Source organism: Populus nigra, chromosome 4 (genome assembly GCF_951802175.1).
Source record: "Populus nigra chromosome 4, ddPopNigr1.1, whole genome shotgun sequence".
NCBI lineage: Eukaryota > Viridiplantae > Streptophyta > Magnoliopsida > Malpighiales > Salicaceae > Populus > Populus nigra.
Genome location: NC_084855.1, coordinates 5847796 through 5871728, shown reverse-complemented (window position 1 = coordinate 5871728; position 23933 = coordinate 5847796). Strand labels below are relative to the sequence as shown.

General features: G+C 33.7%; 2 protein-coding genes across 2 annotated transcripts; one reads left to right on the top strand and one right to left on the bottom strand.

The window, feature by feature from the left end:
* Positions 1–1695: 1695 nt before the first annotated feature.
* On the top strand, positions 1696–6776 carry LOC133691305 (IAA-amino acid hydrolase ILR1-like 6). Its single transcript, XM_062111751.1, has 5 exons — positions 1696–2276; positions 3037–3162; positions 5241–5555; positions 5645–5773; positions 6148–6776. The coding sequence occupies exons 1-5, from the start codon at positions 1779–1781 to the stop codon at positions 6511–6513; spliced, it is 1434 nt and encodes a 477-aa protein (XP_061967735.1). The 5' UTR covers positions 1696–1778; the 3' UTR covers positions 6514–6776.
* Positions 6777–7879: 1103 nt separating this feature from the next.
* On the bottom strand, positions 7880–12614 carry LOC133692735 (delta-aminolevulinic acid dehydratase, chloroplastic). The gene is made up of 13 exons (XM_062113866.1): positions 12485–12614; positions 11953–12260; positions 11612–11723; positions 11418–11491; positions 10971–11039; positions 10789–10872; positions 10606–10675; positions 9943–9998; positions 9529–9650; positions 9000–9071; positions 8823–8904; positions 8656–8733; positions 7880–8261 (listed from the first exon to the last, which is right to left on the bottom strand). The coding sequence occupies exons 2-13, from the start codon at positions 12256–12258 to the stop codon at positions 8094–8096; spliced, it is 1293 nt and encodes a 430-aa protein (XP_061969850.1). The 5' UTR covers positions 12259–12260; positions 12485–12614; the 3' UTR covers positions 7880–8093.
* Between the last annotated feature and the right edge of the window lie 11319 nt (positions 12615–23933).

Genomic DNA, 23933 nt, shown 5'->3' with positions numbered 1-23933 from the left:
ACTGACCACTATTCTCTTAAAAATTGTCAGGCAAGTCTCTTGTGGTGCAGGGTTCTTTTGTCATTCTAACACATATTAATAAAAGCTTTGTGAAAATAACTTGTTTAGAAAATACTTGGAAAGTTATACAGTTTGGTACATAACTGCTATTAAAAATAACAATTTCTTCAAAATTTATATTCCCTTCAAATTAATTACCATGTATAAAAGTTAACTAAAATTTTATAAATATCTAATAAACATGAGATAAGATTTAAGATCTAATAGCTTGAGAGAAAAACTGATGTGACACGAGAAAAAAAAAAAGTAATTAGGGATACATCAATGCTTCGTTTTTTATATATCTAGTACTACTAAACCTTTTAATATATAATTAGAATCTTAAGTAGTGAGATATTTTAATGTGTATGTGTTTCATGAGGGTTACTTGTTCAAGCAAGATAATTTATGGGTTTTTGCAGGGTTTAATTATTAATTTGAGTTTAAGTGATGTTTGAGGGTATGGTAGAAGTTACTTTTTAAAATATTTTTTGTTTAAAAATATTTATTTTTAAAAAAATTTATTTTTAATCTCAGTACATTAAAGCATTTTTAAAATATTAAAAAATAATTTTAAATAAAAAAATTTAAACTCTAACCAATCTCTTTTTAGGCTGCAATCTCTTGCTATCTCCTGCTTCACGTGTTTATGAAAATCATTTAGCAGTCATTCTTTCACTTGTTATTGTTTTCATATTTGGATATAATTGTTATTGACATACCATGTTTATTTATTATTGTTATTAATAATATTTTAAAGGGCTTAGGCATTGAAAGGACATCCTAGGTGTTAAAAAAAGTCACCCTCCATGATCATTGACGAACTTATAATAATTTAGATTTTTCAGTCCAACTTTGGTAAATAAAATTAAAATATAGGTTGTTTAGTAAAATGATATAGTGAATTAAGAATGATAAGCTGTAGCATATAAAAAAAGTGAGGTGTAAATTGGTATTGTGTTTTTTAATATATTTTCGAGCAATAACATGCTTGGAACAACAATATTTTTTTTACTATATTTTCTCTTAATTATCTATGGGAAATCTTATTCCATAATCCAAGGCGCAGTTCCCCCCAAAAGGAGCAAATTGCAACTATATATTAAAAAGTAACTAAAATATATAATTATAAAAATTTATTTTGGAGACTTAATTTAGAAAAAGTCATGATCATTGAGTTCAGTCAGATAAATTATCTCAGTCAAATAATATCATTTCATTTATTTTTTATTTTTGTAAGACTAATTAACTCGACCAATTTTATAAGAATTTAAAATAATTAATTAAATTATTAAAAATCTAATCGAGTTAATAAAGTTGTACAAAACCAATAATATCTTTTTAGTTCTAACTCGAAACCTAATCATAATCGTGGTCATAAACTTTTTAAGTCAACCTCTAAAAGGCTTAATAATTATATTAAACTATAATAAATTTAATTAATAATTAACTGCCCCATCCAAGAGATGAGATGAGAGTATAAAACTGAGGATAAAAACAATCCGTCCTTTTCCAACTCATGAAGTGGTGGGACCCGACTGCACGATTCGACGCCATTCATCGACCTCTTCTTCTTTACATATTCTCTCACGTGTAGTATTTCCTCATTCCTTTATTCCCACGTGCTTTAATACCCTTAAAAACATTCCTCTCTCCATTTCCCCTCCCTTGAGTCTTGACTCCAAGACCCCGCCTGCAACTTCCTCTCTCTCTCTCTTTCTCTCCTCTCAAGAAAAAAAATGAATTCTCTAAAAAATCTCTCAGTATTCTTTCTCTTACTTTTAATCTTTACTAACCCTATCGTCTTATCATCTGCTTCTTCAACAACAAGAAGCACAAGCACAAATAACATTGACTATTCATTTTCGTTTTTGGATAGTACCATTGGTGATTCCTTGAATTCCAGGCCAAAAAACCAATCAAAATCCACGGCGAGAAAAGTACCGTCGTCAACCGGCTGTGAGGTGTGGACCAAAGCCTGCTCAGAGGCTGTTTTGGCACTGGCACGGCGGCCAGATACGGTTACTTGGTTAAAGAGCGTGAGGAGGAAGATTCACGAGAATCCAGAGCTTGCTTTTGAAGAAGTCAAAACAAGTGAGCTAGTAAGATATGAGTTGGATAAGATGGGGATTGAATATAGGTATCCTTTAGCTAAAACGGGTATTCGGGCTTGGATCGGCACCGGTGGGCCTCCTTTTGTGGCTGTTCGAGCTGATATGGATGCTCTCCCAATTCAGGTAGGTAGCTAGTACCGATTTTTTTTTTATGCGTATTTGTATGTATGCACGTGTATTGCTGAGGACGATCGATGGTGTATTGTACTTGATAATAAAGGATGACTTTGAAGTTAGAGGCTCCAAAGAAAATCAGCTTTTTGCGAGGTTCCTTTTTTATATTTTTGTTTTTCAAAAAATAGAAATTAAAACTGGAAATTAGTTATCGTAATCTGTTTTCTTCTTTTGTATTTTAGACTTGAATTAGCAGCGTAAAAATGTCTGATTTAAATAATTTTTTGTGGTTGAGATTTGTAGCTTGCTGCTTGTTTTTATCAAGCCCGTGATCTAAACTAATTTTTTTTCCTTAATAAAACTAGGGAGGAAAAGAAGAAAAATAATGTGAAATGAGAATTTGTGCATGAATATTATTTATTTATTTATTTGTACTGACATAGAAGATAACTTCATCATGTATATATTAACATTTATTAACACGTGTCAAATTAAAATAAGAACTAGAGTGATTATTTGAGCCTGTCTTGTAAGTGTCAGATTAATATCGGTGACAAGACCAACTATACAAATATTCAAATTTTAATGTAAAAGTTATCAGAGTATACTGACAAAATACTTGAGATGTTTTGCAGAGGGGCAATAATTATTAATATTAATGTCTCTATGGGATAGGGAGTCACTTTAGGCTTTCCGGTGTCACATGGTAATAAAGTGGCTAGCCTAGCTTGACAAAGAACTACCTAAATCTTGGGGTTGCTTGTTCTAGGAAGCTGTAGAATGGGAGCATAAAAGCAAGATAGCCGGCAAAATGCATGCTTGTGGGCATGATGCTCATGTCGCCATGCTGGTGGGTGCTGCCAAGATTTTGAAGAGCCGCGAACATCTCTTGCAGGTTTGTTTTGTTTTTTTTTTTTATATTATAGAAGTCTTAAATAAATCGCAATAGGCATGGTTCTAGTTACCGTTTTCAGTTTCAATAAGAAATTGTCGGGAATCATGAATTTAAAGAGAATGTTGGATTTCTGGAGAGAGCAATCCTTGTTGTGTACAAGGAGCAGAGCATGATGATGCTATGGAAACAGGCAAAAAGAGTAGAATGCCATGGATCCGTGAACAATTTCTGTTGGACCTCAATTTGAGCGGATAGCATTGAATTGGTCTCTACCAAAAAGTATGGGCAGGGGAGGATGGTGTTGGGTCACTTTCTCTTAGCCATTAAAGGCCGAATAGCTTTTTTTATTTTATCACTTTCTCCTTGCTATTTTCATCAACTGCTGTTGTCTTTTTACCTGTCTCCACTCTTCAGTTTTTGGGCACGATGAATTTGTGGTCTATTCCATCGCACTCTAAGCATCATCTGAAATCTTTAAGTACCCTTTCCCGTATCCGTATCGTTGATTACAGGCACGAAATTTTCAAACCCACGGCGCAGTTACGTATTTGTTAAGAGTAATGCTACACACATACAGCTATCATTTTCTTTGGCACGATACTTGATCATTTATAATTTATAATATCCACGTATTTTCAAATCATTTTTCATATAAAAAAATGGAAAATAATTTACAGACAGAATCTTCTCACTAAATTTACATACAATCTGATATATCATCGTGTGAGTGTTAAAATATGAATTTTTTAGACTCTAAATGATTAGAATTACATGAAAAGCGCAGTTGCTAGATGTATTTGTTTTGAAAATTTGCTTGTACATCAAACTCTTTATTGAAAATTGATGGCTATACAGAAGACAAAATCACCACAATTCCCTCTCAAGTCTCAAGTGAGTGAGTCAGAGGTAGTTTAAATTTCTGGGCATCTCGTGTAATCAAACGTGTGTTTTCTTTTCTTTTCTAGGATTCCTCGCTCATGCTTTTGTCTTAATCAGCTTGACATGTGAGGAAAGCAACTGCCCGTAATGTGAAAGTCATGCATCCTGAGTGTTCAAATCATACATGGGCTCATTACTTTCTTCTGCTCTCATTTGCCTTTTTTAAGTATGGGTTATTCGGTTGGAATTTGGAAGCCGAAAGCATTTTACCACTTTTTAGTGGGATGTCACATTCTGTGGACAATATTTGTTTAGAAGAAGCGCTGGTGATGACTTTTGAGATCTTTACTATATTAGATTTTATCCTTATAAACACGTATTGTTACTTGATTTGTTACCTGCATGGACAAGACACCTAAGATTTTGATATGCATAGTAGCTTAGCAAAGTTGTTGCTGCACAGTAAATCTCTTCATTTTCAAAAAAAAAAAAAAATATTTTTTTTTGTTGGGGTTAATGTTGCAAATTTATTTCTTACTGTGTCCTACATGGGAGCGGATTTGAAGCCCAGAATCTTTACCTTAATGAAATGAATTAGCCAGGAAGCTAGTTTTCCACAATGGCATTGTTAAATGGCTAAAGTATATGGAAAGATAGCGTTAAAGAAATAGTGTTTCGAAGAAACAAACTTCTGTCCATTGTCACTCTTTCTGTAAGAAATAAACTATATAATCCAAGCGAAATGCTTAAAGATTTGACCCTTTGAAGAGAGAGTTATTGTCTAGACTATTCAATAGTGAACTGAAATTAGGTTTATGATACTTCCTTAGTTTTAAATGAAGTGATTAGTTTGGGTTAATTTCAAACACTTACGATTTTTATACTCTGAAGTAACTTAATTGGATATTTGATGTTCCTAAAGGACTAGTGGTTTTATAAAACCAGGTCATAATTAAACAAAAAATTCAACAGGTTGACATAGACGTGTAAGCTAATTCTGCTTCCATCACCTCGACTCGCGTAATGAAATCAACGGAAAATGATGATCATCTTCCATGCCTGGGACTCTATCTTGATGGGAGCTCTATAGTCTATACAGCTTTCTCTGAATTATACTTTAAAACAGAAGATCTTTATTCATGCTTTGATGATTCCACGGTGGATATCTAAACTTGCTAGTTTCGCTGCTGCAATTACAGGGAACTGTAATACTGCTCTTTCAGCCAGCAGAGGAAGCTGGGAATGGAGCAAAACGGATGATAGCAGATGGGGCTCTCGATGACGTGGAAGCTATATTTGCAGTTCATGTATCCCATGAACATCCCACTGCTATCATCGGTTCAAGGCCTGGTGCTTTGCTTGCTGGATGTGGCTTCTTCAGAGCAGTGATTAGTGGCAAAATGGGCCGTGCTGGTAGCCCTCACCACTCTGTTGATCCCATTTTGGCTGCCTCTGCAGCTGTAATCAGCTTACAGGGCATTGTGTCTCGTGAAACAAATCCCTTGGACTCTCAGGTATCCATGCTCAAAAAAAGCTTAGCTTTCCAAAACTGTTTGCCTTCTTCAAAATTGTAATTTCTATAACTCGGAATTTCTCAATGCAGGTAGTGTCTGTCACCACAATGGACGGAGGCAATAATCTGGACATGATTCCAGAAACCGTTGTACTCGGTGGCACTTTCAGGGCATACTCCAACACAAGTTTTTACCAGCTTCTTCAAAGAATCAAAGAGGTTTGTTCTGATTCCCATTTTATAATTCGATTCATGTATTAAATTGAATTAATATATACTTTAGGCTATCATGACTTAAATCATCGCATGATTGCTGGCCTGCTGGCTAGCTATCCATCCGGGCCTGAATGACCTTCTGTTTATGTAATTAATAACCCATCTTCCATATTCTCCTACCTTTCTAGTCGAAGCCTGAAAAGGAAACACCTTGTTCTGTGGCTTACGACTTACAAGTGGGGACCATAAAGGCATGTCTCCAGCCACACCAGCCTCAAGGAGGCTTGATACTTTAGAGTTATAGGCCACTCTTTGCTGAGAACCTGTCAAATGTGAATAATTGGTCATCTAACAGTTTTTGAGTCTGTATGAAACAGGTGATTGTTGAACAGGCTTCTGTTTTCAGATGCTCAGCAACAGTAGACTTCTTTGAAAAGGAGTCCACGATCTATCCCCCAACGGTGAATGATGATCATATGTACGAGCATGTGAGAAAGGTGGCCACTGATTTGTTGGGTCCAACAAACTTCAGGGTGGTGCCCCCGATGATGGGTGCCGAGGACTTCTCGTTCTACACACAAGTGGTCCCTGCAGCTTTCTATTACATAGGCGTGAGGAACGAGACATTGGGTTCGATACACACAGGCCATTCACCATATTTCATGATAGATGAAGATGTTCTCCCCATAGGTGCTGCAACACATGCAGCTATTGCTGAAAGATATCTCATTGAGCATGGTTGAAGTGAAGTAAGAAGCCCTAGCTTATGCAGCTAGGCAAGAATTGAATCTCTCAGAGCAAGATAATGCGGGAACTTGCCATGCGATTCCTGCTTTCTTATTTGTGGCATACATGGGGTAGGGGAGGGGGGGCGATAGAGGGGATTGATTTCCCTTCGCCAGTGTAAAGGATCAAGGGAGAATCCATACTCATGGATGAGGTTGTAAGCAGTATATCTGTTTGAACGCTTTCAAGCTATAGTAATTCGCTTTTAGTTCTGTTCAAAGCATTGGTATTACAGGTATCATTTTTCGCCTACAAAAAATTATTATATAATTTAAGCAGAAAATTATTCATAATTTGATTGCAGAGTCCTGCCAATAAGAGTAAATATCGCCAACTCTGTGATCTAATCCATGTATTAGAAGCTTGTAAAGTCTAACGCTTTGAATTCGAAAAGTACAACTTGAGGGTTTTGGTAAGTTTAAAATTCCATTAAGATGGGATGAGAAGTTTTATAAGATCGAAGAGATGTTTTTCCCAGCCCAGTTCTTGACCCGTGGAAATCATTTAAATAAAAAAAAGAGGGAAGGCATTTTTTTTTAAAAAAAACAAAACCTAAAAGAGACGTGGAGACAATAGTGTTTACCTAGCCACGGACGAGAAAAGTGTTTTTTCCTTCTTCACTTTAAAAAAACACAGCTCCTTGTCATGTGTTTGAGAGAAAAATAGCATGTCTTGAGATAATTTTGATGTTCTAAAATTGATCGGAGGCGGGACATTTACTTTGTGTTTGGATTGTATATTGAATTTCTTGTGTGCGCTCAAATTTCTCTGACCGGCCCGTGGAGCAGCACGGGTCACCAATGTAACATCATAAATCCCATTCCCCCAATGGCCCCTCCCCTTTGCCTACTTGTTCGACCCAGCGGTTCAAATTAATCCCACCTTAGTCCAACTCGTTCAGAAGCCGACCATCTGCAACCCGGTCAGGTCTAACTATACGACGTGACAATATACTAGTATATATAACTTCAACGATACCATGCCAAGATTCTAAAAACATGCCACAAGATTTAGACAAAAGTTTTAGTAAAAATCCTTTAACAAGTACAAGGAGCCAGAGTGACTGGGCAAAGGAGGAGGGATATCCAGTCAGATCGAACCCCCGTTGCATTGACGCATATAGACCAGACCAAGTCATATCAGTAGAGAACAAAACTCAGCCAATAAAATCACATAAAAAACACACATTAGTTAGTTGTCAATACCCAGGGCCTCCTGGAGCATGTCACTCCATATGTGGATTTGACATGTTCTTTGACGATGCGCAGTTCCCCTGAAGCATTGAAAATGCTGTGCATGACAACCCTACATTTCTGCTGTGTATTATTCACATAGAAAGGCATACATTTTATTTAAACATACCAGAACATGTTCCAGCTTCTTGACGAGGACAACAGCAGGGTAAAAAGATGGTGTGCTAAGCACATCCATTCAGATTCCAACCTTATGCTAATGCCACGTAATTACAGAAAAAGTACAAGAAAGTTCACTCTAAAGGTTTTCCGCAACTAACAATGCCTAATTTGTAGGATAAGTCTCACCTCTTCTCACCACACAAACATCTTGCAGCTTGTAGAGCGAAATACGTTAGGATAATGTCAGCCCCAGCCCGTCGAAGACACATCAAGGACTCCATCATAACTCTTTCTTCATCAATCATTTTGAGAACCCCACCAGCCTTAATCATTGAGTATTCACCAGAAACCTGTGCTCATAAATTAAGATAAAAAAATCAACATGAAGAATATGTGAAAAGTTCAGAGGGGGCATGGAGGGGCACTAAAGCAAAGTTGTGGTTGATGGACGACCAGCAATATGGGAATCTGGCCACATTGGCAACACTACACTACAATTCCACCGTTAACCAATAAATATATTTTTGATGAAGGGTAGTGGCATGAACATCCAGCTGCTGATCAAAATTTTAGTTAACCAATAAATATATTTTTGATGAAGGGTAGTGGCATGAACATCCAGCTGCTGATCAAAATTTTAGTTCTATCATGGCCTTCGTCATATAGGTTAGAGGGAAATATTTTCAGTCAAAACTGAAAATATCTTGTGCAAGACCATAATATCCAAATAGTTACGGACCGTACCTGATAAGCAGCAATTGGCAGAGGAGATTTATCTCTGAGAAGTCTTATAATATCCAAATAAGGTAGACCAGGTTTCACCTGTGAAACAAGCAGAAGCAGCTTCAGCATGACAGAATGTTCCCCATTAATAGAATCCATTTCAAAGTTCCAAAGAAAGCAATGCCAACCAGAAGGATATCAGCTCCTTCAGACTCGTCTTCATGGGCCTCAACCAGAGCCTCTCTGTAATTTGCTGGGTTCATCTGATAACTTTCATTCACCATGCCAAACAATATCCAAAAGTCAGCACCAAAACTGCATGTTTATAAAATTTGCCACATTTAGAAAAAAATAAAATCATATACGTCTTTTTGTCTCCAAAGCGTGGGCTTGACTCCAGTGCCTCTCGAAATGGTCCATAAAATGAACTGGCATATCTGTTTAGAAATATGAGGGATTAGAACATAAAAAACACTAACCATTTGCATTATATCACACAGCTGGTATGAAACAGGCCAGAATTAGACATAGATCACAGGATAAAGCAACAGGAAGTGTCAACATGTGGCATGTGAAGAAAGTACATAGTTGCATAACATAGGAGGTTTTAAGCATTTGGAAATTGGAAAGTGAGAAGGGGGAAGTTCCCTCCATTTATTCCTTTTTCTATATAAATCATAAAAGCTTTCTGAACAAGATTGCAAACTCATGGTTGGTCTCTAGTTTAAAAGCTTGCATTAGTAATTGGTGAGTTATAGCTATATATCTCCACACTTATACACGAGTTATATAGAAAAATGAAATTTCACCCATAGCACAAGGAAAAGAGGTAGTATGTGTGTGTAAAAATAAATAAACAAATTAATTAAAAGAGAAATCAACCCGTTGAATTACTTTGCTGTATAGGACATGATTGAAACATGCTGAAATCCTTCTGCATCAAGAGCTTTCCTTATTGCTCCTACACGGCCGTCCATCATGTCACTTGGACTAACAACATCTGCTCCAGCCCGGGCCTGTTGGTAAAGTGACATCATAAACAGTATAAATGGCTCAATTCATAAAGAGCTCAAAGCACCATTTACTCCAGCTTGATATAAGTCTTAAAATCAGCGTTCTTATGTTTTTGTGAGGACAAAATCATCAATCTCAGGATTTAAAAAGATATGCATCAGGGAATAAGGGGGAAGGGGACCAAATGAGTTTTCTGAAACCTCGGGATCGGCCCTCACTTCTTCAAAAACTCAAATAGAAGTACTTCATATTGATCCAAATGGTGAATTGAGCAACACATCCATTCAGAATTACCTGAGAAACAGCTTGTTTACATAATTGATACACTGTCTCATCATTCATTATGACTCCTGCAGAGTATCAAGACAGATCAGTAATTCATGCATAGCTACTTCTTTCAAGTAGTGCTCATCATCAACCCAACTTTCATGCTCGTGCACAGTAATGTTCCAAATAGAAAAATCACGACAAGACAAATATTTGGATAAAAAATCATTTTTTTTCTTAATCAAACTGGCTGTGTAATTCAATAACAAAGGAAGTCCTGTAAAATATGCAAAAGGTTTGTCTAAATTTAATACCAATCCTTGCATTGTGCTAATTGAAAGTTTTTTAGGATATATCTGATTTTTTGCTTAACGTCCAAAAAATATAGCTTCTTCATTGCTGAAGTAGAGCTCGTCTAAGGAAGCTGACCCTATAAAGAACAACTTAAATACCAACTGGATATTGGCTAAAGGTAAATATATTTAATGGTTTGAAATAAAAAGAATCTTAATGCATTTGATTCCAAGCTTGGATTATTGGCCATTCATGAATATTTAAGCAAATATCATATCTTGCAATTAGGCAGGTGTCTTAAGTCATCATAGTCATCTTGTATTAAAGTGATCTTAGTAGTTACAGTTTTCTTCTGAATATAACTGCAACAGTTGCAATATCAAATGCGTCTCTTACCATCTTCTCTGACGATGCCATCATGGCCATCAGAGGAATATGGATCCAGAGCAACATCAGTGTAGATAACCTACAGAAACAGAAAAGAGTGAGAGAGGTTAGCATGCTCAAAGCACAATTTCTTTAACTTGAAGAAGCATCCTAAAATATGTAAAAACTAAGAGACTAGTTACTTTGACTTACAAGGTCAGGATATTTGTCCTTGAGCAGCTGTATTGCTCTAGGAACTAGACCATTATCATTGTATGCTTCATCTCCTGTGGAAGACTGGCATGCAAAAATCGATTATCTAATACTTATCTAAACAGAAGAGAATCTAGAATTTTTTCAATAAAGAAAAGAGAAACCAGAGGAAAAACATAAACCTTCAAAGCATCTGGAACTTTGGGAAAGAGAACAATACTATTTACGCCAACATCTCGAGCCTTAGCTACCTGCACCAGACTGCTTATGTTAGAAGCGCACCATAGTTGGGTATAAACTATAAAGATTAATCTTGTAATGCAAGAACAAAAAATACCAACAGAAAATCTTGAGCATGGGTGTTCTGTTGAAGGAATTAATGCAGAATCTTTGATTTTTCCACATTATTTTAAACTTCTTGCCAGTAAATTTTTAATTGCTTTGAGTAAAGTTCATTAACTTTCAATAGAACCAATTTTAGTGGATTTCCTCAGCAGTTAAAGGAAATTCAAGTCAGTGCAATGCAATGTTTATGAAACATATAAAAAAAATGTGGGTTTAAATAACTACAAATATCATTTCTGTCAAGAATAGATAATGAAGTGGAGTATTAGGCAGGGCCAAACGACCTCTTCCACAAGTCCATGTCTCCATCCAAGCCTATAACATCCAGGCATTGCTCCAATAGGTGTGTCTTCCTCACCTGCAAATCTCAAAAACACATGATGCAAACTGAGAAAGATAAAGTTCCCTAAGAAAAGGAGGAGATTATAAATTAAACTAGAAAAGGAAGAGCATAATCATCACCTGCAAAAATACCAACCTTCATGAATAAAAAGAGGATAGACAAAATTGGCAGGCGATATGCTAGTTTCTTGGAATGATGCTCTCATGACAGGTGACTTGCGATTACGACGTGGACGACGACTAAGTGGCTGACAAAAACCAGCATCAACAATCAATCAGATTTGGGAATAAAACGTGTACATTGAGTAGTACCACATAGTTGACGCGCATTATTACACAAATAATCAGAAGTAATTTCCATAAAAAAAATCTAAATATTTGACATTATAAACAACAAAAACAACCAGTTGAAAACAAGCAATTACTCACAAAATGTCAAATGATTCAATTCAATTCGAATCAAGTTGAGGAACTTACAAGAGAAGGGACGACAGGAGTCCCAGCGGGTGCGGCAGGCCTAGGCGGCACAGGAGGGGCCTCGGGCACATTCCCTGCCACAACAGCAGCTTCACATTCCGCGTCACTTAACCCCAACTTCTTTATTGGACCATCCTTCTTTTCACTGGCTCTCACAGTAAAAACACGCTTTGGACATCCTATAATTGAGGTTGTCTTGCCAACATCGAACCTCAAGTCATTATTGACAGCAGGTTTCAGACCAAAATAGTTTTTGCCTTTCACTGCAGGAACCGTACAGGGAGCATTGAAGATTGACGAAGCCATGACTGTCTCAGAAACACCAATAAATAACCACAAAAAAAGAAAAAAAAATCAATGGTGGTAATGAACTGGCAAGTGTAAATTTGCAAAGGAAAGAGGGTAATTAAAGAAAATAATGAGCCCTTCAGCGATGTTTGGCAATTCGATTTATTTATAGCATAGCAACCAAACAGAGGAAATAACAAAGCGAAATGGAAACGTAAAATTGGCGAGAACGAGGAGATCGTACCTTGAAAGCGAAGAAGCCGTGGAATTGGAGAGAGAATGGGAGGAGAGGGCTTATCTGTTGACGGGGAAAGGAAATAGAGGGGAGCCAATAGAGAGGGAAGTTGGTGGGGACGTTGACAGAGTATAGTAAAACTTGGACAAATGACAAGGAACAGACTGGCTGGTTCTTAAGGTGGATGGCTGTTGTTGCGTGGGCTTGGGCTTGTTGAGTCTACTTCGATTTATTTTGCACTCGCTTTTTCGGCCACTAACATTTTATTTTGGGCCTAGGCTTTCAACAGGGCCTTATTAAGTATGGGCTTGGGTCTGAATAATTAGTCATCTGGATAATTCTACTGCTAATCCCACTAACATGAGAGAGCATCTCATTCTCTTTTAGGCACGACGGGGCAATGATATGGCATCCGAATCAAACGACAGGAGCTGGGGTAACATAAATTAGCTCTCAGACAAAATATACATTCTACTTAAACATTTTAACCATAAGGTTAGAGCTTTTAATCATACTAGACAAGCACACAAGTGATTTTTTTCCTCTTCTTTTCTTAGTGTTTCGATATATATCTTATTTATCTCTTCGATTTTGTTATAAAAAAAATAGAGAAGTTAAAAGACGACGAGTCTTTTCTTTACAAAAAAAAAAGAAGAAGTTCGAATTTAATATATTTTCTTAAAAGGAAAGACATTTTAATAATACCCATTTAACTACAACTCGGTTGCAAAAGGATAATCATAATAAAAATCAGGTATTTTCAGAGTACAGAATTGTGATATGGTCTACTTAAGATTCCTACGAGATGCCCGTTTGAACCTCAAGCAACCACATGCATATGGATATGGTCTGGCTAATTAATAAGATCGCAACCTAACCATAAGTCAATTGTGGTTTGTAAAAGGTGTGCTTGCTTGCATGTGTTTTGCGGGGTTTTTTTTTAAATTATTTTGATACCTTAAAGTTAAAAATAAATTTAAAAAAATAATATATATATATATATATATATTATAATATATCTTTAAATAAAAAAACACAAAAATCCTTCAACGGATCTAGCGTGATATACGTGGGACATTTCACTGCATGTCATCCAATTGAAAGTATTCTCATGTTGGAAAAATGAGTTGACAAGAGAAGAAGAAAAGAAAGAGGAATATCTATAGCTGGACAAAATGACCAAAGCCAAATCCTTGATATAAATTCGAGTGCTTAGCCAAAAGAAGAAGATGTACAATTGAAGAGACTACTCATAGAGACATGGCCTGATTCCATGTTAGCCTTACCAGCGCATCAGATGAGAAAAAAGGGAGCTAAAAATTCATGTGCGGGATTTGATTCTGGTTGTACACCACAGCAAAGCAAGATTTTCTAAAAGGAGTGGATTTTCACGCATGAAATTACATATAATCATGACAATCATGTATAGACTGTTAGATGAAAGCAAGCTAACACAACAATTGAGCAAAGAAGGTTACTTTTCTTGCCTTTTCTTTTCCATTACAAGCCCTAAACATACCGTGGGATACTGAGATCACTATCATGAGGTCCCACGAAAGATATAGGATTGGAAAGGGAATATATATAAAAAAAGTTCACCGATTTGCAAGCTCTTCCTGCTTATATAGCAGTACTAGCTATAAAGACTGTGACCACTTGCATGTACAATTGAGCAAGAGCAGGATTAATAGCCTGAAAGAATATATATGAAGCATGCAAGAAAATGGTGATTGGGAGAGATCGAGGGAGATCTGTATATATGTGAACGAAACACCCCTTGTCTTTTCTCGCCCATGAAATGCAAAATGATTTTCGAGTTAACCGCGCTCATTGTTAAGGCTATCATGGTTTACATACATACTATGACTCATCAATTCTTATATAATCTTAGGTGTTCGGGTCAGTTTGTATATATCTCGATTAATTCTAAAAATCTTAAAATTAATAAGTATATAAACCTACAGTAACTCTAAACTTTATAAAACTCGAATCAGTAACTTTTAAAAAGCAAATACATGAAATGCAAATACATAGTATTCAACCTTGAGTGTGAAAGTTGGAAACATGTTGTAACATGGTTGTCTAACTTTTGTTGGACCTTGTATGTGTTTATGCTCGTTTGACCAGAAAATATTAATTTCCCTTAGGCAAAGATATAGGTTTAACGTAATCAATAGAAACCGGTGAATATTATTCTATTGTTGTGATCGATGGGAATGGATCGCCGTGAGGAATTTCTTGTTATGTGTTCACATGTAGAAAATTAAAAAAAATGTGCATGTTTTAAAAAAAAAAGGTTTTATATTATCGGAACTTCAATGATGGGACAAGATAAGTAGGAAGCAGTGCCTGGCCGCGATCTCTTTTACTTGGAAAATCTTTTTCAAGCAACATATTGCAAGATAGCGTTATGTAAGAGCGAGCGTAAACCAAAAAAACAAAAACTAAACTGTAGAAATAAAGATTTCGTAAATAAGAAACTTCAAAATTAATTATAAAGAATACAGATTCCAAATCATGAAATTAATGCACGTGAATGCAGGTTATAAAAAAATATAAAATATAATATAATTATTTCTTATTAAAAAATTAAAAAATAATTTATATGAGTGTATATTAAAAATGAAATGTAGTATATTTATTGTACATCAAAAACTTAAAAAACAATTCATTTGAATTCAGGTTATATATAATTATCTCACATTAAAAAGTTAAGAAATAATTTATATAAATATAAGCTATATATAGTTATCTCACATTGAAAAATTAAAAAAAAATTCATATGAATGTAAACTATAAAAAATATATGCAAAGCTAAATATTTATAAATTAATTTTATTTTTAAATTTATTAAAAAATATATATAAAAAAATTGAATCTCATCCGGATTACGTCAGGTCATCCAAGTGATAAATTAATCTAATATGTTGTAATAGTTTGACCAGGTCAATCACAAGTATGATTTTTTATAATTTAAAACCCATCTAAAATCTTGAATTATCTAAGTATAAGGGAAACCCATCCGGCCAAACTAAGTTTTATAACTACGATTTTCTTATTGTTCCCAAGGATGACTCTTGAAGTAGCTAATTTAAGTTTGTTTTATGACGACGTGGTGGTCACTGTTTCAAACTAGGAAATTGATCTCTTCACATGCAGGAGAGATGTGCTGTGCTCATGTCCTTGTTTGGAACTTTATAGCGGTAGATCTAGGTTTCATGGGCAGGGATGCCCTCTCGGTTTCACCAAACAAGCTAGCATTTATTAAGAATCCAGTGTATAATTCAGACTTTACTCCTAGAAATCCAGTTAGAAGAGGGAGGGTGCTTTCCTTTATTGGAAGAATATATATATATATATATATATATATATATATATATATATATATATATATATGCGCCTGCCTTTTGACTCGGAGAAGAGATATATCGAAGATTTATTCACGTCAAAACTCTTTTTAAATGGAATCGGAGCTACACGATTAGCCCTAAAGAAATATGGGGTAATCAACCGAATATTATTCTGAAGTTCGTACGTATTTTGAATATCACCAACGTAAATGTGTTGTGAGTCTGATAGCCATCACTTCAGACAAATCAACCGAACCAATTCCAACACAGATCACTGTCCTCCAAGACAACTTTGCGTTTACTGCTGGTAATTACACTGGATAAGACCAATCACTCATATGGTCTCAAATCATCGACATGTGTGTTAAGAGAAATTATTTAAGATGTAAACAAATAAATTTATTGCTTTAAATTTATTCTATATCGAAACAATATTTTTATAATATAATTAAGTTTTCTAAACCTCTGAATAATTGGAAAGATAAAACAAGAGAAAAAAAAATATTTGTGTTTCTTATTTTTTTTCTGTGTGGTAACTAGTTTTATTAAACTTAAAAATATTATAATAAAATATTATGTCTTTTAATATTATGACTGTTAATAAAACTATATGATTATTAATAAAACAATTATATTTTAAATTATACTAAATAGATGTTATTCAGTTTTATCCTAACAGTCACAAATATCAAAACTAATTATGAAAATAAAAGAAATTAATTCAAAAAAATTAATTCCAACAATCACAAGTGTCGAGTGTTATCTTTTGATATTATAAATATCCATATAATAGCATTAGAAAGCCTATTAGAAGAACTCATATACTATGGCTTTCATTCAATTTACTACACAATAGAAACTCATACTTATAAATAATTAGGAAAGAGTGTTTTTTTCTTTTTGATATGGGATAGACATCTTTTTATTTTTTTTATTCATTTACAAACTACACTAACAATATGTAGTGGCTCTCGTAACAAAGTTGGATACCTCAGTACTTGAGAAGCGAAAAATACAGCACCTGGAGATCCCAATCTCGAAACGTGGATTAAAAACCACAGAGTAAAAAGTTGATTTATTTTCTCAATGAGTTTGTCGTTGATGCAATGATTTATTCATCTCCCTATGACTAAGGAAATATAGGAGGTTGTATAATAAACCTTCTATGATGGATCAAGATAAAGCTTGTATTTTTTAATAGGATCAAAGGTCTTACAATACTATGTAAAATATAGTCGAGCATTATCAATATATTATAATGAACTAAGGCTTATAGGAAAAACCCTCAAAAGAAGATTGTAGGAAAAATTATGATGACCTCTACAAAGAAAGACTAATCACTACCTACAACAAATATTGCTCACCCAAGAGTTGTTAATAAGGCTTATGTATTCTTTTCAACTTCCAAAAATAAACTTGGACAATTGATACAGGTCCATCTAATCACTTGACTAGGAACTCCGTCTAATTAAAATCATTTTTCCCCTCTTTATAATCTGTTATTCCCTCAACTAATCGTAGCACATCTCCTATCATTGGAGAGGGTTATATCATCTTATCCAAACCTCTCACTTTAAATATGATCCCTATTATTCTATCCTTTTAATATAATATATTGTTTGTTAACTAAATTACCTCCACTCTTGCTTGCATTGTAACCTTTTATCCTCTCTTTTTTATGTTTTCCAAGACATTTTAACTTAAAATATTGTTGATTATATTGTAATATTCTTGGTTTCTATTGTGACACTTATGAATTGGCTAAAAGCCTTTGTATTCTATATTTACCAAGTCTAAATAAGAGTTAAATAACTTTTGAGGTTATTCACTTCGATGCTCAGGATCCTATAAAAATCCTTTTTATTTCTAAAGTTTGTTACTTTATTACATTTATTGTTGAATATATAAGAATGATTTAGGTGTCGTTTCTTAACCAAAAAAAAGGAGGGTGTATACATAGCATTTTAAGAATTTTATAATATGGTTAACACCTGGTACTAAAAATATGTTTGTGTTCTATAATATGATATTGATACTAAATATTTAGATGCATTTTTTGGTAAGTTTTTGAGTAATCTTGGGATTCTTCATCAAACCTCGTATACCTATACTCCATAACAAAATGGATTGGCAAAAAAAAAAGAATATAATTATTGGCGGTGGTTCATGTCTTTCTTTTTAGTATAAGCATGCCTCGATTTTATTGTGGAGAGGCTGTGAAATTTATTGCTTACCTCATTAATTGAACAACTTTTTGAGTAATAAACTTTTAAACCTCTTAGCAAAAAACGCAATGCTTACTTTTAATTCCTAACCTTTCAAATCTTGAACTATGAGTCTTTGTTTGTACTGTATATGTTCACATCCCAAAAAGTTCATGAGGGGTTTATGAAACTTGATTCTTGTGTAAAATAATGTGTCTTTCTTAACTACTCTGAGTTTAAAAAAGGATATAGGTGATATGACACTTAAACTTGAAAACTAAATGTGACTTTGGATGCCTCTTTTCATGAATCAGAACCTTGTTACTCATGAGTGATTTATGGACCTTCTCTTCATAAGGTGAGCTATAATGAAAAGAATGTACTATAAATAGATAGATGAAAATATAGGTCGAGAGAGTTGAAAGAAATGAATGAACAATTTGGTAAATTTAGTCAACAAGGGTATGTAATATTCCTCAAGTTGAGAGTGAGTTGATAGTACAACAAAAAAATATCTCAAATATGCCTTTAGATTTGCCTATATTTGCACCATTAACTAAAGAATCAATCTAGAATGTTTTACCTCAAGTAATTCTAAATCTCATTATTGATGATTCTAAAGAAATATATGTTTAAGAAGAAAATATAACTCTCAAGTATTCATAAATATCAAATAAAAGGGTTACAAAGAAATAATATGAACTTGATCTAAAAGCCAAGGTCAAGTACCAAATTAGGAACCATGTGTCCTCTTATAAATTGTTTAAATCATATGCATTACTATTAATCAATTATCTACTATATTTATTCCTTGTAGTTTTCAAGATGTATTAACCAATCCAAAGTGGACAAAGGTCATGAGCCAAGAGATAAAGGCCCTGCAGAAGAATACCACTTAAGAACTTGTTCATTTACCTAAAATAAAGAAGACAATTAGGTGTAGATGGGTTTTCATAGTGTTAAGACGATGGTGGTATTGATAGGTATAAAGCAAGGTTAGTTGTAAAAGGGTATACATAAAGGTTTTGTTTGTATTATCAAAAGACTTTTGCAATGGTAGCCAAGATCAATACAACATGTATTCTTATATTTATAGCAACAAATGAGATTGGCTTTACACTAATTTGATGTAAAAAATACATTTCTCAATGGAGATTTATAAAAGGAAATCTACATGAAGCTTCCATCTAGAGTTAAACTTGGTTCTTCATATAGAAACAAAGTTTATAAGTTGAAGAATCATTATACGTGTTGATTCTCATCTATAATGAAGTCCTTTGATTATAAGCAAAGTAATTCAGATTATACTTTGTTTATAAAAAAGTAACAACATTAATTGTGTATGTTGATGACATGGTCTTAACAGGAGATGACCCCTTTGAAATGAAAGTATTACAAGAGTATCTGGCTACTAAATTCAAAATGAAGGATCTTGGACAACTTAATTATTTCTTGGGAATTTAGGTTGTTAGATCGAGACACAAGATTTTCATTTTAAAATGGAAATATATGTTAGATCTTTTAACTAAAACTGGAATGCTAGCTTGCAAACTAATAGAAACACCTATAAAGATAAATCACAAGCTTGAATTTTCTTTATATGAGGCTCCAATATACAAAGGTCATTACCAACAGTTTGTTGAGAGACTAATTTATATGTCCCACACAAGACCAAATATAGCCTATATAGTAAGTATGGTAAGCCAATTCACATGCGCACCAAGTGAAGAACATATTAATGAAGTATATCAAATCTTAAGATACTAGAAGAGTGCTTCAAGAAAAAGATTGTTGTTCTAAAAAAATGATGTTCCAACATTAAAGTATACATGGATTCTGATTGGGCAGGGGATCAAACTGATAAAAGATTCATATCTGGATATTTTACACTTATAAAAGGTAAGGTATGGATCATGGTATATGTGAATTATGAATTGTAAGTGTACTTAAATATCTAGGATTCGGATATGAAAAACCAATGAGTCTTGATTATGATATTAAGGCATCCGTTGAGATTGTATAGAATCTTGTACAACATGACTGCACCAAACATGTTGAGGTTGATCATCATTTTATAAAGGATGACCTTGATCCCAAGATTATACAGTTTACATCTATTCATTTTGAAAGTCAGTTAACTGATATGCTCATGAAAGCAATTTCAGGAAAGGTGTTTCATGGTATAATCGATAAGTGAGGCTTGATATATATTTAGACTCCAACTTGAAGGTAAGGGTCTACGTAAGCTTATTTTTCTCCGAGTAATTTGTTGGATTGATTTTGTAATTACTCTTGGAAATCTAGTTAGGTGACCAGTCTTGTATTTAAATGTTTGAAAATTTAGCTTACCTTAAAGTAGAGTGTTTTCCTTTACTGGAAGATATAATTGTATTTATTTATTGGCTTGTGACTTAGAAAAAAAATATATTGTAAATATTTATTCACAACAACACTTTGTTTAACAAAGTGCGAGTTCTAATAAACCACAAACATAAATGAATAAGCAAATATATGCCCTTTAAACCCTTAAATATACCATTCTAGCAATTCCAACACAAGATGATAGATCAGGACTCTAAAAATTGATTGCAAAGGACCGTGCATGCAATGAAACCGATGGCTTGTGATAGACTGAAAAGACTTCATTAATGTATTATATAGGTAGTGTTTGTTTGTGCAATTGAACTGTGTTTTTCAAATGTTTTAAATTTTTTTAACTTTAAATTATTAATTTTTAGTGTTTTTAGATTGTTTTGATGTATCTGTATAAAAAAATATTATTTTAATATATTTTTAAACAAAAATTACTTTAAAAAATACCATCTCACACCATCCCAATCACGTTCACAAAAAACAATTTTGTACAAGAAAGGGATAGTGATGAGATAGGGAGGTGGCCCTATGCTCGAATAACATGTGAGCTCTATTTCATGCAGCACAAAAAAGCAAAGAACTAAATCCGAGCCAAACCAGTAGTTTTAATTCACGTTGTCTAGCATTGTTTGGAGGGATTCGTAGGAGCTAGCACGTGAAATGCTAACAAGTTGAATCTCGCATCATAACCAAGCGGGCATGTTTCGCAACAAACACCGACAGTAGCAGCTCCGAACAATAAAAAATGTTTGGATGAAGTTTCTTGTTTGGTAAAAAAGCGAGAGGCCCCAATCCAATTGAATCCCGGTGCGTCAACTTGGATGAGATTTAACTATGATATGTCCCTCGAATACAGCTGAATTTGTCACTGTCATGAAAAAGTCTAAAGATCAGTCGATAATCAATCTCCATTGAATAATGAATGTCTTCAATGTGAAGTCAATCAATTCTTTTAATTGACGAAGAAAGCAAGGGGTGCGCGGGCCACCCCTTAGGAAATTTCTGCCAGACCAGTAGAAAGGCATCGAATTCCATAGCGACGACGCTCACAATTGGGGTGGGGCCGGTAGCTAGATCTAATGAAATCTCTCGTTTGATTTTTGGAGACCCGATTAAGGTAAGATCGGTCAAGAAGATCCTGAATTTAGAGAGAGGGAAAGGCCCCATCTTGCTTGTCAAGTCAAAGTAACCAGAAACTGTAGCCCTTTTCTCGCAGTGGATCTGTGCAAAATCTAGGAAAAAAGAAGAAAATAACCACCAAACACGCTTTGCTTTTGGACCAGAGAGAAAGATAAATGGGATTTGATGAGATGATTTCTTCAGTTGCACGAGTCTGTACATGTAATTACCCGTGTACTCACGATGCCAATATGTTTTGGGACATTGTTGTTGCTTTTGACGACTGGCGTGGCCAAAATCCTCTTCAAACTTTTTTCACTCGCTAGGATTTGCAGGCTGTCAGTCAACCAGATCCTTCCTCTACTGCCCTGTATTTTCTTAAAATAATGTCCTTAATTAAGCAAGAATACCCACAGTCTTCTTGGATCTGAACTTTTAGGTTTTCGTCGCCCTTGGGTTATTATTGTCAATTGCCAAGTGTCCACTGTCTTGGATTTACACCTCTATATTCTAATCTTATGGTGTGTTTGGCATTATATTTTAAAATTTTAAATATTTTTTTATTTTAAATTAATATTTTTTATGTTATTTGGATCATTTTTGATATACTGATATCAAAAATAATTTTTAAAAAATAAAAAAATATATCATTTTAATATATTTTAAAATGAAAAACACTTTAAAAATCTCATAACTTATTTGTAAGTTAATCTGTTTGATGTTTTCTTTTGGTTTATTTTGTTTTCTCAAGAGATAGAAAGAGCAAAAAAGAAATAGATAATATGAGAGAATTAATGAGAAAAGAAGATGTTTGAACAAAGTGATGTTAAATTAAGCAAGGTTAAAATTGGTCAAGGGATTAATCAATTGTTTTTAAGCTATAAAGACTATCTAACTCATTTTTAAAAACTAGAGGGCCTAGTTTATAATTTACTCAAAAGTTCTTTATTTTTTCGAGAGCTACCAATTTATTGGTTGATATTGGGAGATGGTTTTTATTTATTTCTCTGTTAAATATCAGCCAATTCCTACATTTACACCAACACACACCAAGAAAAAAAAAACCTAACAAATTTCCTTAGTGCACTCATCGACCATTATCTTAATATATTTATCACTTATTGTTGAATTATGTTTGAAAAGGAATAATAATCAGCTAGTCAGATAAAAATCAATTATATTAGTTAAAAATATTTAAAAAATACTTATTTTATATGGTCATGTCTTTAAGTGTTCGTAGTAGATTTTAAAATAAAATATAAAATATATTACTACTCACTTGCTCGCGATTTATTTTCACACAATCCCAATTCACCGCTCATTTTCATCTATAACCAGGTTATTGTGCTTTTTAATATTTTCTGTTCAATCCCCGTACTTCATTTCTCACACATTTAAAACCACTGATTTTGATGTCATTTTAATTGTATATAAAAGGTTATTTATAATTGCTATTATTAGTGTACAGGAACAAGAAAAATATAAATGGATAGTTTATTTTAATTTGGTATTTTGAGTTATTGTGGTGATGGTTTTTAAAATTAAAATATTTTTTGAAAAGTTTTTTGTGGTATTTTAAGGTATTTAAAGTAAAAAAAAAAAATAGAGTTTCTAGAATTAAGTGTGTGTTTAATATAATGTAGAGTACTTTTTAATATAGTGTTTTGTTTATAAATAAATTAAAATAATTTTTAAAAAGTTTTAAAATTAACATATATAAAACTGACAGCCCCCGCTTTTCAACGACGATTGTAGAGTCGCCAAAACAGTTGTAGAGGGCGACGTGCCCGGAAGGAAGTGGCAATGCATCGCTCGTGCTTTCCCCTTTCTGAGAAAAAAGATGCGTATGTAAAGTAGCCACGGTCAGGCTTCCCTAGCCTAGGCCTCCCATTTTTTGTGCCTGATGCAACTTGTCCCCATTTTTCTTGCTCCTTTTATTTATTTATTTAATATTTTTTACTTTTTATTTATTTATTTATCAGTCATCCGAAATTGTCCTGTCTTTATAACACTCAGAATATTCTTTTTTATATTTTAAATTATGTGCATCCATATAATTATTTGTGATTTTTAAATATTTGTGATATTAAAAATTAACAGGTGATACAACACAAAAATTTATTTAATAAAGAAGATCGCACTTAGAATACTATGACTATAAGTTTTTTCTTCATAAATGAAACATTTTTCTAGAATTAAGAAGCTTGAATTTTATCAGAAGATTATTATTAAAAAAAAAAACAAATGTTGAAGTGAATATTGGATTGAAAGAGGCGTGATTAAAGTTTGCAGTATTTTTCTTGATTCTATCAAATCAAATATATCTTTTGCATAAAAAAATTAAATTGAAATTTAAAGCCTAAATAAATAGTATACCTATTATGTAGGAGTCATCATTTTCACTTCGGTTCA